We start from the raw sequence: 16,071 nt of genomic DNA on the forward strand, positions 1-16,071 counted from the left end.
GATGACTATGAGAACCTTGGAGAGGAGGAAAGCAATGGATGTCGAGCGGGTCTAACATGATACTGTGAAAGTTCAATCCATAATGGATCCAACACAGTCGCGAGAGTCCAGTCCAAAGCGGATCCAACACAGCAGCGAGAGTCCCGTTCACAGCGGAGCCAGCAGGAAACCATCCCAAGCGGAGGCGGATCAGCAGCGCAGAGATGTCCCCAGCCGATACACAGGCGAGCAGTACATGGCCACCGGATCGGACCGGACTCCCTCCACAAAGGAGAGTGGGACATAGAAGAAAAAGAAAAGAAACGGCAGATCAACTGGTCTAAAAAGGGAGTCTATTTAAAGGCTAGAGTATACAAATGAGTTTTAAGGTGAGACTTAAATGCTTCTACTGAGGTGGCATCTCGAACTGTTACCGGGAGGGCATTCCAGAGTACTGGAGCCCGAAATGAAAAAGCTCTACAGCCCGCAGACTTTTTTTGGGTTTTGGGAATCACTAATAAGCCGGAGTCCTTTGAACGCAGATTTCTTGCCGGGACATATGGTACAATACAATCGGCAAGATAGGATGGAGCTAGACCGTGTAGTATTTTATATATAAGTAGTAAAACCTTAAAGTCAAAATTTATTGTGACCAATCAGTGCATCGTTATCTGATGACACGATTCAACTTTCCCGGTCATGCTTGCTCGCTTTGTGTCTGTTTTGCCGTAAATGTAACTTAATTAAAGCGATTGATAATGAGTAACTTTGATGGAATCAGTGATCGTGTAGTGCTCTCGCCTACTGGGCGAAAAAAAAAGAGACGCTGTCCTGATAAATCTGAGCGGTCCATGACAGCAAGCTCGACAAAGGTCGACAGTACAGTGGGGAAAATCCTATTCTCTTTTCTGTGTACATATGTACAGGATACGTGTATAGGGCAGCACGGTGGGACAGGGGTTAGTGCATGTGCCTCACAATACGAAGGTCCTGAGTAGTCCTGAGTTCAATCCCGGGCTCGGGATCTTTCTGTGTGGAGTTTGCATGTTCTCCCTGTGACTGCATGGGTTCCCTCCGGGTGCTCCGGCTTCCTCCCACCACCAAAAACCTGCACCTGGGGATAGGTTGATTGGCAACACTAAATTGAATGTGAGTGTGAATGTTGTCTGTCTATCTGTGTTGGCCCTGTGATGAGGTAGCGACTTGTCCAGGGTGTACCCCGCCTTTCGCCCGAATGCAGCTGAGATAGCCTCCAGCATCCCCCGCGACCCCAAAAAGGAACAAGCGGTAGGAAATGGATGGATGGACGTGTGTAGCCACTACTCTCTCGAACAACAAACTGAATTGTGGGTTATCTCTGCTGATGTTGTCTCATAATGCAGCTGTCAAGGTATACAGATGTCATTATGCAGCGATCAATGTAAACCCGCAAAAAGGTGTTTGTTTCGATGAAATTGATTTATTACAGTGATTGAATAAGCGTTCCTCTGAAATAACTGATATGTTTTCATTCATTTTTAGGCGAGGTTAGCACCATCTGAATTAGTCTTTTTTGCCAAGAAATATTTAGTTACTCGTTTTTGCTGCAAAATTTGTACAAAATGATCAACATTTTAGTTTTGTTTTTTGCCTATGTGCATCCTTCAAATTGAGACTATCAATTTGGACTTTAGAAATGTTTCAATTGCAACCCACATCATTAGGATGTAGGTTACATTAATTTACTGAGGTGGCCCAAATTGTCTCATAAAGGATGTAAGTGGAAAATAACGCTTTAACATCCCAAATATGTGAATTTTAAAGGACTCCAAATGATAAACTATTACAACCGAGGGTCTGGTAAGATGTGGTGCAAACTCGGCAGGTATAGGAACTCGAGAGAGAATTTTTTAAAGTCAACAGGGTTGCCTCGTTCAAACATGATCACCGTCAAAAGCTCTCTTTTCCCCACCAGTCACAACTAGTTTTTGTCCTACACAATAATAGCGCTATGTGTCACATCTGCTTGATTGTGCTAAGAAAATAATGATCTCCAAAAAAATGGATACGCTTAGTTAAATGTTGATTAACTTCCTATCAATTACAGTAGTCAGACGTGGCAAGCTTTAATGTGCATGGTAGTCTCTAATGAAAATGACCATGTTGTTTTTGTTTTGTGGAGGGCCCCAATGACTAGGTTTGCTTTGGGCCCCCAAATCTCTGAATACAATATCACATCACGTTGCATGCTGCAGAGAGTTTTTTTTGGGGGGGGTTTTTATATTATTATTTTTTTAGTATTAATACACACCTGAAAAGTCCATCCTTTGGGGTTGCGGGGGGAGCTGGAGCCTTGAAAAAAAAAAACAATTGAAAGTTATGGCAAGCAGAAAGGTTTTTGTTCATTTCAACAATTTTTTCAAAATTACACATTGAGGCTACAAAATGTATTTTATCCACAAACTAATTTGGTTGATTAATCAATTACTAAAGTAATCAACAGCTGCAGCCCAATACAGGGCTTCAGATTCGTAGCTAAAGTATCCCACAATGCATTAACAGCCGCCCTATTGGAAAGCTAAAGTCATTTTTCACGATAGCACTACATGTAATATTTCTGAACTATTTTGTGGAAAATAACATTGCACCGATGTTGATTTGATGGAGAAATACTGTGATTCATTGGCTAAGGAGTCCCTTTGTCAATATAAAGAGAAACAAGCCGTATCAGGATGTAAGGATCTGTACCAGAACGACAAGTTTGACTGTAACAGAAACCGCGGCATCTTCCCCGATTTTTTCCTACCCGGACTTAGTGAATTACCTAGTTTTTCAACCAAGTCCCTTTTACACATTAAAGGACTTTCAAAATGATAAATCCTTGACAAATTTGTTTGTGGGTGGTTTTGTGGCTTTTATGTTTATCTGTATAAACTTAGTGGACATTGTGTTGTCAAGGCTAAAGTCATGCACTTGCAGAAATGATCCGGCCCAAGTTTGATACCTTGTTTAATCACAGATAATCATCTCAGCACACTGACTATAAGGCAGGATTGGGAGAATGTTGTTTTCATGTCGCTTCACTTGGGTTTTATGTGGAGGCCACAATCCGGATGGGCGAAGTATGAGCACAGTATCCATTATCAATACAACTACTATCAAAGTTCTTCAACCAAGCACATCACGTTAATGCAAAGTGAGGCTATTTTTTTTTTTTTTGCTTCATGTTTACTAATAACATTTTCATTATTACCTGAGATGAAATGATCCAAACAAACACAAAGTTATTGATAGCATGTCACATCTGATTGGTTGATTGCAGCAATCTATTTGCCTGTCTTCCCTGTTCACTTGTCTTTTCTGTCGCTTTTGTCTGTCCAGACATACGCTCAGGAATGCGATAAAAGCTGTTTTTTTTCTTCCACTACGATTTTGGCAGTTGACAATAGCACACGTCGTCGGGATTATAAGTATCACTAGATACAATGAGCGTGTTTCAAAACAAAGGCTACTGACGTAGCCACCGGCATTGCATTCTAGGAAATGTAGAAAAATCTGAAGCTTTCAATTAGTTGTATTCTGTTACGTGACTTCTTCCAAAAAGTGAAAACAAAGCAGTGGCCAACCAAGCCAAGATGACATTTATGTAGCCAGCAGCGTGCAAATTCTCTGAGTACACAAGGGGCCTAAATCTTCCTGCAAAACGCAGTTAGGAGCAAAAAAAAAATTCGAACTATGCAATTGTTTAGATCTCTATAATTAATCAAAAAAAAGACTTGTCAAGGGATTTCAAGGATTATCGGTCAGTGTAGAATAGAACGGTGGAATGCATTGGTGGTTCAGTGGTAGAATGCTCACCTGCCACGCGGGTTCGATTCCCGGCCAATGCACAGAAGCTTTTACCATGAATTGATTAACTTGGACCCCGACTTAAACAAGTTGAAAAACTTATTCGGGTGTTACCATTTAGTGGTCAATTGTACGGAATATGTACTGAACTGTGCAATCTACTAATAAAAGTATCAATCAATCAATCGAAAGTTCCCAGACATATTAAACTATCTTGTGCTCCAGACATCATTCTTTATGACAAAACAAATAAAAACTTGGAAAAGCATGGAGGTCTACAACTTATTTGTGTATGGCTGGGTCAAGCAAATTGCTATCAAGACTCTCCCAGATAAATATGAATTGTTGTTTCAGGTAAGTTTGCATTTCATGATTAAACTTTGCGAGACCTGTCCACGTAAACAAATTAGCACCCGACATCTGACACCTGTGACTGCATCTCCATTTAATAAACTAACAATTATTGAATAATCCCCATATTTGATTTTTGTCCTGTTGTCATATGTACTCTAAAACCTTTGTGTACAAAATAAACAAGAGGGGAGACATGAAAGTACCTTTCTTGACGAACGTATCATTGACAGTGACTTTCTGGTTTCTGTTTGTTAAAAAATAAAATACAAACAATATTAAAAATTACTTCAGTACGAAGTACTTTCAAACCCGTTACCTCCCTGCTTGGCACTCAGCATCAAGAGTTGGAATTGGGGGTTAAATCACCAAAACTATTCCCGAGCGCGGCCTCTGCTGCTACTCACTGATCTCCTCAGCTCCCAGGGGGTGGAACAAGGGGATGGGTCAAATGCAGACTCTGCTCCCTTAGACTAGAGTGCGTGCCACTGTTTTTGTCATCTTTTGTAAACTATTGCACTCTTCCACTCTTGATTACCTCTCGAGGAACTCTGAAGAACGGTTGAAACTTTTTGCAATTTGAATGGTTCGCACAGCTGAAAACAACGCAAGCAGAGGGCATTTTCTTCGAGCATGGCTAAATGCTGCTTATTTCCCATTGAGAACAGACGCTAGCATGCCCGCCATGCATATTTTATGAGCCCGGCGTTATGTCATGTAAATCCATCGATCCATCCATCCATTGTCCTGTTCGGGGTCGTGGGAAGGTTCTGGAGCCTATCTCAGCTGCATTCGGGTGGTAGGCGGGGTACACCCTGGACAAGTCGCCACCTCATCACAGGGCCAACACATATAGACAGACAACATTCACACACTAGGGCCAATTTAGTGTTGCCAATCAACCTATCCAAGCAATAGTTATTGCTCTTTGACACTGGAAAAAAGAAAAATATGTTTCAAATATTGTTTTCTGTTTCAAGATGAAATTCAAATCGTTTTTCAACTCCCGTTTATAAAAGGAAAACTCAATGACCAAAACATACACCGACCAGCTAGCATTCTTATATTTTTGGTTTTCAGTCAGGCACATAGATCAGTGGTTCTCAACCTTTTTTCAGTGATGTACTCCTTGTCAACTTGCCAACCCCTGACCTACAAAGATACACAGAATTGCTGATGTGACATCTAGTGGACACATGCCTCGTGTGGTGTAGACTACTGTTGGGTTTTGCATGGTGGAATGAATGTATGTATGTATGTGTATGCTTGCTTTAGTACTATTATCTTGTGTTTATCATACAGCGTTGTTGTTGCTTTGTTTTTGTTTTTTGTTGTTGTGCTTGCTACCATGTTTCATCTTTCCATGTATATACTGTACTCTGGACCCCCTGTCAAAAGCTTCTTCTAGCTTATTTGGGGGACCCTTTCACGCACCAACATCTTTAAATGATGACATTCATCATTACCTACTCATTGGCCTAGTGGTTAGAGGGTCCGCCCTGAGATCGGTAGGTCATGAGTTCAAATCCCGGCCGAGTCATACCAAAGACTCTAAAATTGGGACCCATTACCTCCCTGCTTGGAACTCAGCATCAAGCGTTGGAATTGGGGGTTATATCACCATAAATGGTTCCCGGGCACGGCACCGCTGCTGCCCACTGCTCCCCTCACCTCCAGGGGGTGATGGGTCAAATGCAGAAAATAATTTTGCCACATCTAGTATGTGTGTGACAATCATTGGTACTTTAACTTTAACTTTACATCCACCACTATTGTAATTGTTATATGGTATTGTGAATGAACTTGAACTAGTAGTAGTAAAACACATTTACAACAGCCGTTTCTTTCATTCAAAAATTCCGGCTCATTTTTATATTTAGCAAACTCATCCCCAGGGCCGGATAAAACCTGTTCGCGGCCCGTACGTTTGACACCCCTGCTTTAATTAATGGAGGGTCTTTTTTTTATGACGACAGCTCGACCCTGGAACGGTTTATTTCTGTTGCAATGATCCGCATGCTTTTAAAAGCCTACTGAAACCCACTACTACCGACCATGCAGTCTGATAGTTTATATATCAATGATAAAATATTAACATTGCAACACATGCCAATACGGCCTTTTTAGTTTACTAAATTGCAATTTTAAATTTCCCGCGAAGTGTCCTGTTGAAAACGTCGCGGAATGCTGACGTGTACGCGTGACGTCACGGACTGTTAGGAAATATTCGCGCTGCGCACACACACAGCTAAAAGTCGTCTGCTTTAACCGCATAATTATACAGTATTCTGGACATCTGTGTTGCTGAATCTTTTGCAATTTGTTCAATTAATAATGGGGAAGTCAAAGTAGAAAGATGGAGTTGGGAAGCTTTAGCCTTTATTCACACAAACACACAGTGATTCCTTGTTTCAAATTCCCGGAGGTGAAACTTTACTGTGGATCAGAGCGGTCAAGCGAACATGGATCACGGCCAAATGACAACCAGCAGTTTTCGGTGAAAAAATTTTGGTAAAAAGTCGCCACTTACCGGAGATCAGCTGAGCTTGTGCCGTCCGTACAGCTGCCGTCGACTTCCATCAGACACTGGCGTCAAGACAGCCGTGGATACACCCTTCCGACTATCAGGTGCTATTAAACTCACTAAAACACTAGCAACACAATAGAAAGTGTCTAAAAACATCTGAATACGTCCAAATGCAATCGCGTTTTGTTTTTTTTTGTTTGTTTGTTTTCTAGTCCGTCGCTATCAATATGCTCAAACACAAATCTTTCATCCTCGCTCGAATTAATAGGGAAATTGTCATTTTCTCGGTCCGAAGAGCTCTTTTTGTTGAAGGCTCCCATTAAAAACAATGTGAGGATGTGAGTTGCCATTAACGGGTGACGTCATCGTCTGCGACTTCCGGTAAAGGCAGGGCTTTTCTGTTAGCGACCAAAAGTTGCGAACTTTATCGTGGATGTTCTTTACTAAATCCTTTTAGCAAAAATATGGCAATATCGCGAAATGATCAAGTATGACACATAGAATGCACCTGCTATCCCCGTTTAATTAAGAAAATCTCATTTCAGTAGGTCTTTAAAAGGCTCATTTGGAAGAAGCAGATGGCTGGGTCTTGCTGGGGAGGTCGACAGACGAGGAGAGACGCGGAACTACCAAACATTTGGAGTGAATTTGGCGGCGGCGAGAGTATCTAAATCTGTTTTGGCGGTTGAGCATAAGCTGTTTTGTGACTGGATCGAGATGGAAGGGGATAGTGACGGGATGTATGAGGATAGTATGGAAATGGATAGGACTAGAGGGGAGAGAGGAAAGAAGGGGAGAGGAGGGAGTGAAGGAAAGGCGAGTACTAAAAGAGTGCATGAAGACGATGAAGAGGTTGATAAGAGGAAAAGGGTTATGATGGATGAATATAAGATAATTTATACATTTAAATCAAACCAAGATATGAATGACATTAGTTTGATGACTCTGGTTAAGGGATTAAAGAAGGACATTGGAGAGGTGGAGATAGCGAAGGTGCTCAGGGACGGACGGCTGTTGATTAAATGCAAAAATGGAGAGCAAAAGAACAAAGCAATGCGATTGCAAAAACTGTGCAACAAAATAATAAAGGAAAAAATCGAAGTGGGAGAACGGAAGGGGGCAAGAGGAGTCGTGACAGGAATCCCAAGAGGAGAAAATTTAGATGATCTGAAAAGAGAAATAAAAGGAGGAACTGTCACTACGATGAAAAGATTGATGGCATTTAGGAATGGTGAAAAGACTGAGAGCGAATCCGTCCTAGTGCAATTTGCAGAGGAGGTCCTACCAGAGAGAATCATGATTGGGTATCTAAGCTTCTATGTTAGAGCTTACGTGCCACCCCCAGTACGTTGTTTCAAGTGCCAACGCTATGGGCACATAGCTAGTGTGTGTCATGCTAAAATGAGATGTGGAAGGTGTGGAGGGGAGCATGAATATGGACAATGTGGAGAAAATGAACAGGTCAAGTGTTGTAATTGTGGCGGGAATCACACAGCAGCGTATGGGGGCTGCATCATAAGAAAACAGGCAACAGAAGTACAGCAAATCAGAGTTGAACGAAATATTACTTATGCAGAGGCAGTTAAAATAAGAAATCAAGAAAGTGCAGAACAGGACAGAAGTGAAAATAGTTCAAGAAATAAAAAACAAGAGGCAGCAAATACAGGAATTTCCATGGATAAACTAGTTGTATTCCTGGCTTATGTAATAAATTGTACAGAACAGGCTAGAAACAAGACTGAGAAAATCAAAATAATTGTCAAAGCAGCAGCAAAGTTTTTAAATTTAAAAGAATTATCCTGGGAACAGGTGCAAGGTGAGCTACAGAGAGTAGACGAGACCGAGTCATGTTACCACAATCCAACGCCATGTTAATTGTTCAGTGGAATGCCAGAAGTCTGATAGCAAACGGACAGGAATTAAAGGGATATATTAATAATATGAAAAATAAACCACATATAATATGTATTCAAGAAACATGGCTGAAGCCAAAATTAAACTTTATAATAAAAGGATATATAACGATACGTAAAGATAGGAATGATGGGCAAGGAGGAGGATGTGCCATATTTATTAAGGAAGATATGCATTATTCAATATTAAAAGTAAAACAAGAACTAGAGATAGTAGGAGTAGAAGTATGGAATAATAAAGAAAGATACAAAGTACTAAACTTCTATAATCCATGCAAGAAATTAGAAATTCACCAACTAGAAACAATAATGGAGCACTGGAGTGGCAATATTATTTGGTGTGGTGACTTTAATGCACATAGCACAATGTGGGGTGAAAGGGATGACTGGAATGGGGATACATTGGAAGCACTTTTGGAGGAAAAAGAACTGGTGTGTGTGAATGATGGGTCGGGAACAAGGTTAGATGTTGTCACGGGTAAAGAAACAGCAATAGATTTAACACTAGTGTCACAAGGGTTAGCAGGAAAGGTGGAGTGGGAAGTAAATAAATACAGCACAATGGGAAGTGATCACTATCCAATCGTCATTCACATAAACATAAATCATAGGACAGAAAGCACTAGGATAGAAGGAAGATGGAAGTATAATCATGGTGACTGGGAGAAATTTAGGGAAATTACCGACATAACTTTAAAGGAAGTAGATATAAATCAAGATATTGAACAATTAAATACAGATATTACAAAGTGCATAATAGAAGCAGCCGAACAGAGCATACCAAGGAATAGTATAGGGAGAAGAAGGAAGATAGTGCCGTGGTGGACACAAGAGTGCACAGATGCAATACAAGAACGGAATAGAGCATTTAGAATATTGAGAAGAACACATAATTTCCAAGACATGATCCAGTATAAAAGGCATCAAGCTAGAGTAAGGTATGTTATTAAAAAAACAAGAAAACACCATTGGAGAACTTTTTGTGAAACACTAAATAGAACTACTCCTTTAAGCCAGGTGTGGGGAATGATCAAGAGAATGTCAGGGCTCAGAAAAGAACATAAAAATCATGTGATGAAAGATGGAATGCGGAGTGTGGTAGGAAATAAAGAAAAAGCAGAACTTTTAGCAAAAACCTTTGTTAAAGTGCACAGTAATGATAATTTGAAAAATGTAGAAAAACAAAAGAGAGAAGAAACAATTAGTGTAAATATTGAGGAAATGAAGGAAGACAACGATAATAGTTTTATCAACACTGTGGATATGACATTTTCTTTGGATGAAATGGTTCGAATTTTAAAAAAAGTTAAAAATACGACGGCAGGGAAAGACCTGGTGAGTTATCAAATGATCAAAAATTTAGGTAGCATCGGCAAAGAAGTGGTCTTGAAATTATATAATAGGATATATGAAGAAGGAAAATTACCAGATGAGTGGAAAACAGCTGTAATAATTCCAATATGCAAGCCAGGGAAAGATCCGGAAGAGGCAGGAAATTATAGGCCGATTGCATTGACCTCAAATTTGGGCAAAGTAATGGAAAAAATGATTAATAAAAGATTAATATATTATTTAGAGTCAAAAGAAATTATAAAAAACTACCAAAGTGGTTTTCGCAAAGCAAGAAGCACAAATGACCCAGCAGTGCAGCTGGAAGAGGAAATTAGAAAGGGACAAATAAATAAAGAAAGTATAATTGCGGTATTTTTTGACATAGAGAAAGCGTATGATATGTTGTGGAAACAGGGGTTGCTGATGAAACTAAATAGGATTGGGATTAGAGGAAGAATGTACAGATGGATAAAAGACTTTTTAACAAGTAGAACATTATTAGTAAAGATAGAAAATGAATATAGTAGAGAATACAAAGTGGAAAATGGGACCCCACAAGGGAGTATAATAAGTCCAGTACTATTTTCCATCATGATAAATGAAGTTTTTAGTGAAGTGGAAGGGTTAGTGGAGGTGGCATTGTTTGCTGATGATGGAGTGATGTGGAAGAGAGGTAGAAATACAAATTATATAGAAAAGAAGATTCAAAAAGCGGTAAATAATGTTCAAGACTGGGGGACGGCTTGGGGTTTAAGATTCTCTGTTGGAAAGACAAAAGTCATACATTTTACGAAGAGGAAAATACAAAACAAGCTCCAAATAAAACTCTATGGAGAAAACATAGAAGAGGTACAAGTTTTTAAATATTTAGGAATATGGTTTGATAAAAATATTAACTGGTCAACCCACATCAGCAAGATAATGGAGAAAAGTAAAAAGGTGTTAAATATAATGAGGGCTTTGAGGGGTAAAGATTGGGGGGCTGATAGGTTAACATTGAAAACAATATATATCACTTTAATTCGGTCTGTTATCGACTACGGATGCATTATTTATCGATCTGCTTCAAAAACTCTACTTGAGAAAATAGACCGGATCCAGTCGCAGGCGTTAAGATTATGTTGTGGAGCTACTAAATCTACTCCAGTGGCAGCATTACAAGTAGAAATGAATGAAAAACCTTTGGACATGAGGAGAGATCAACTCTCAGCAGTTTATTGGGCAAACTTAAAAGGATCCAAGCAAGGACATCCAACCCGTCAAGTGCTAATAAATTGCCAAGAAAAAGGGAAGAAAAAAATGAATAGTTTTGGGTGGATAATAGGAGATATATGTAAAAAAACACAAATTGACAATATTAAAGTGAGCCCTACAGTACCAATTCCTGCAATACCACCGTGGATGTATGACAACCCAAAGGTAGACATGCAGTTACTGAAGAATAGACATTTAAATAGTTATCAAATAGAACAACGGATTGAGGAAATGTTTTTTGATAATATTATGATATACACAGATGCATCAAAAACTATAAATAGTAAAGTAGGAGCTGCTGCAGTTATCCCACAGAGAAATATAGTGTTGAATAAAAGAATTAGTGATAAACTATCTGTTTTTACGGGGGAATTGGTAGCAATTTATATGGCAGTTAACTGGATAGAGGAAAACAAAGCTAGGAAAGTAGTCGTGTGCTCGGACTCCAGCAGTGCATTGACGAGCATAAAAAACATAACATCAGAAACAAGACTAGATATAGTTTATGAAATAGTTCAGGCAATCTACAGAATAAATAAAGCGGGAGGTGTGGTAACATTTCTCTGGGTTCCTGCTCATGTAGGAGTTGAGGGAAATGAGTTAGCTGATAGATACGCAAAACAAGCAACCACTAAAACAGAAGTAAACATGGAGATTAAGCACAGTAAAGAAGAAGTGAAGAGCATAATTAAGATAGAACACAATAAAAAGTGGCAGGATAATTGGAATAAGGAAACAAAAGGTAGAGAGTTTTACAAAGTCCAGAGGAAAGTAGGTGTAATGAGAGGAGGGGGTAGAAATAGGAAGGAAGAAGACATTATGACTAGAATGAGATTAGGGCATACATATCTAAATAGTTCACTAAAATTGATAGGCAAACATACTACAGGGCTGTGTGATTTTTGCCACCAGATAGAAAATGTTGACCATGTCTTAATACAATGTAGGAAATATAATAGAGAAAGAGAAATACTGGAAAATAAGTTAGCAAAAGAAAATATTAGGTTAGAAGTGGGAGATATATTAGGATTGCATTCAGAAAACATAGGATATAAAGCAATATACACATATTTAAAAAACACTGGGTTAAGTAAAAGAATATAGAGTAGGGATCCACCTCGGTCCACACTCCATTACAGTAGGTGGCGGTAATGCACACCAGAAGGTTGCTTGCCAACCGCCATAAAAACAAAAGAAGAAGAAGAAGAAGCAGATGGCTGGTGTGGAGCAGGAGGTGTAATTAGCATGAAGGAGACGCACGGCTCGTCTATTGGACAGCAAGTGCACAAAGACACGCCTCACAAGCTTCAATGTTTGGTCCTTTTTGACGGAACTGAAGGCAGGAGAGGATTGGACTCTCGCCATCTCACTTGTCATCCAAAAGCCGTGTCATGCTACATGTTTATTAGCCATGGCTACTTCACTGTAGCGTCTGCTTGTCGGCGAGTGTCCCGTCCCGCCCAACTCCGGGTTTTCATTTTCAATTTCTCTTGCTTTCTTCTTTATTCCACACTCATGACTTCGCCGCTCTTCTTGAGTCAGCTGCTCGGTGTTCCTTTAGAAATAATGGAGCCAAACACCGCGGAAAAAGACACAACTTACACCAAGATTTTTGTCGGCGGGTTACCTTATCACACCGACGACGCCTCACTCCGGAAATATTTCCAGACTTTCGGGGACATCGACGAGGCGGTTGTGATCACCGATAAACACACGGGAAAGTCCAGAGGATACGGCTTTGTAAGTCCACCTTTTGTCTAAAAGCTAGTTTATCTGAGATAGAATATATTTTGTCCTAAATCAATCTATTTTTTTCCCTTTTGTGTGTGCTCGTGCTAGTCACGTGGTCGTGGAAAGAGGAGCAGGTTATTTAAATAAGTGTGTCATTCGTCATCTGCACTCCTGTGTTAAACTGAGCTTTAGTGCTGCATTTGGCCAGTTATTTTCAACCTTGATTTGAGCCAAGGCACATTTTTTTACGTTGATAAATTCCTGACGCACACTACCAGCAGAAATCCTTAAAAAACGAAACTCAGTTGACACTGCGATGAGGGGCGACTTGTCCGGGGTGTACACCGCCTTCCGCCCGATTGTAGCTGAGATAGCCACCAGCGCCCCCTGTGACGTCAAAGGGTATAAGTGGATGGATGGAACTCCATCCATCCATTTCCTACCGCTTATTCCCTTTTTGTGGTCGCTGGGGCGCGGGCGCCTATCTCAGCTACAATCGGGCGGAAGGCGGGATTACACCCTGGACAAGTCGCCACCTCATCGCAGGGATGGAACTCAGTTGACAGTAAAAAGTCGTTGTCGCGATTGTTGGATATGACTTTAAACCAGGGGTGTCAAACGTAAGGCCCGCGGGCCAGATCAGTTTGCCAAGTACAACAATGAGCCAAAATGTTTTAAAGGCCTACTGAAACCCACTACTACCCACCACGCAGTCTGATAGTTTATATATCAATGATGAAATATTAACATTGCAACACATGCCAATACGGCCTTTTTAGTTTACTAAATTACAATTTTAAATTTTCGTCTTCGAAACGTCGTGTAATGATGACGCGTACGCAAGACGTCACAGGTTTTTAGGAAGTATGAGCGCTGTGCACACACACAGCTAAATGTCGTCTGCTTTAACGGCAGAATTATACAGTTTTTTGGACATCTGTGTTGCTGAATCTTTTGCAATTTGTTCAATTTATATTGGAGAAGTCACAATAGAAAGATGGGGTTGGGAATCTTTAGTCTTTAGCCACACAAACAAACAGTGATTCCTTGTTTAAAATTCCTGGAGGTGAAACTTACCTATGGGTCAAGCGAACATGGATCCCGACCACATGTCAACAATCAGGTTTTGGTGAGAATATTGTTGTTAAAAAGTCAGTTCTTACCAGAGAAAAGCTGAGCTTGTGCCGTCAATAGCTGCTGACAACCCTGAGACACTGACAAACTTCACACAGAAAGATCCCGAGCCCGGGATTGAACCCAGGACTACTCAGGACCTTCGTATTGTGAGGCAGACGCACTAACCCCTCTTCCACCGTTCTGTTCATATTCCGTATAATTGACCACTAAATGGTAACACCTGAATACGTTTTTCAACTTATTTAAGTCGGGGTCCACGTTAATCAATTCATGGTAGTCCAACATCTACAAAGCAATTAGCTACCGGCTGCCACCTACTGATATGGAAGAGTATTACATGATTATTTTGCCGAGCTCTAGACAGCACCGACACTCAACAGCAACACATCATTTGCAGACTATAATTACTGGTTTGCAAAAAATATTTTCAACCAAAATATGTGAAATTAGATCGTCTCACACGAAGCACCACACTGTATCTCGTGGCACACTGGTACACAGCGCATTAGGGGATAGATGTCTCTTTTTATACATTAAATGAAAATCAAATGAAATTTTAATGTCATGTTAGCAGACAAACAGCAGGACTTAAGGAACAACCATACAACCCCTGCAGGGAAGTCCACAACACATATGCTGATTAAACAGCTTGTGTTTGAAGCAGCTTTTCTCATTAAAAACTGAAAGTAGAAATAATTTGGCATAAAGTCAAATTGCAACCATCCTAAAACATTTGTAGGCAATTCCTTAAGTAACATCTTAGTAATAATAATAATAATAACAATAATAATAATACAAACCCCGTTTTCATATGAGTTGGGAAATTGTGTTGGATGTAAATATGAACGGAATACAAGGATTTGCAAATCCTTTTCAACCCATACTCAGTTGAATGCACTACAAAGACAAGATATTTGATGTTCAAACTCATAAAAAAAAATTGTTTTTGCAAATAATAATTAACTTAGAATTTCATGGCTGCAACACGTGCCAAAGTAGTTGGGAAAGGGCATGTTCACCGCTGTGTTACATCAACTTTTCTTTTAACAACACTCAATAAACGTTTGGGAACTGAGGAAACTAATTGTTGAAGCTTTGAAAGTGGAATTCTTTCCCATTCTTGTTTTATGTAGAGCTTTAGTCGTTCAACAGTCCGGGGTCTCCGCTGTCGTATTTTACGCTTCATAATGCGGCACACATTTTCGATGGGAGACAGGCCTGGACTGCAGGCGGGCCAGGAAAATACCCGCACTGTTTTAAATCCAAACCACGCTGATGTAACATGTGGCTTTGCATTGTCTTGCTGAAATAAGCAGGGGCGTCTATGATAACGTTGCTTGGATGACAACATATGTTGCTCCAAAACCTGTATGGACCATTCAGCATTAATGGTGCCTTCACAGATGTGTAAGTTACCCATGCCTTGGGCACCCTTACCATCGCAGATGATGGCTTTTGAACTTCGCGCCTATAACAATCCGGATGGTTATTTTCCTCTTTGTTCCGGAGGACACCACATCCACAGTTTCCAAATATAATTTGAAATGTGGACTCGTCAGACCACAGAACATCTTTCCACTTTGCATCAGTCCATCTTAGATGAGCTCGGGCCCAGCGAAGCCAGTGGCGTTCCTTGGTGTTGTTGATAAATGGGTTTTGCTTTGTATAGCAGAGTTTTAACTTGCACTTACAGATGTAGCAACCAACTGTAGTTACTGACAGTGGTTTTATGAAGCGTTTCTGAGCCCATGTGGCGATATCCTTTACACGCTGAGGTCGATTTTTGATGCAGTACTGCCTGAGTTATCAATGGTCTGTAATATCATTGCTTACGTGCAGTGATGTCTCCAGATTCTCTGAACCTTTTGATGATTTTACAGACCGTAGATGGTAAAATCCCTAAATTCCTTGCAATAACTCGTTGAGAAATGTTCTAAAGCTGTTCGACAATTTGCTTACAAATTGGTGATCCTCGCCCCATCCTTGTTTGTGAATTACTTAGCATTTCATGGAAGCTAC

The 16,071-nt window shown here is 40.2% G+C and overlaps 1 protein-coding gene across 2 annotated transcripts in view; it reads left to right on the plus strand.

Moving 5' to 3' along the window:
* Window positions 1-12,388: 12,388 nt before the first annotated feature.
* Window positions 12,389-16,071, plus strand: part of LOC133555092 (RNA-binding protein 38-like) — a 37,377-nt gene continuing 33,694 nt past the window's right edge. The window contains exon 1 of one of the 2 annotated variants that reach the window (XM_061904570.1): window positions 12,389-12,924. In XM_061904570.1, coding sequence (XP_061760554.1) covers window positions 12,430-12,924 — 495 coding nt within the window. In that variant the 5' untranslated portion in view covers window positions 12,389-12,429. The remainder of the gene's footprint in view (window positions 12,925-16,071) is intronic. The other variant, XM_061904571.1, reaches the window with a different exon arrangement.

Source organism: Nerophis ophidion, linkage group LG06 (assembly GCF_033978795.1).
Source record: "Nerophis ophidion isolate RoL-2023_Sa linkage group LG06, RoL_Noph_v1.0, whole genome shotgun sequence".
In the NCBI taxonomy this organism is placed as follows: Eukaryota; Metazoa; Chordata; class Actinopteri; order Syngnathiformes; family Syngnathidae; genus Nerophis; species Nerophis ophidion.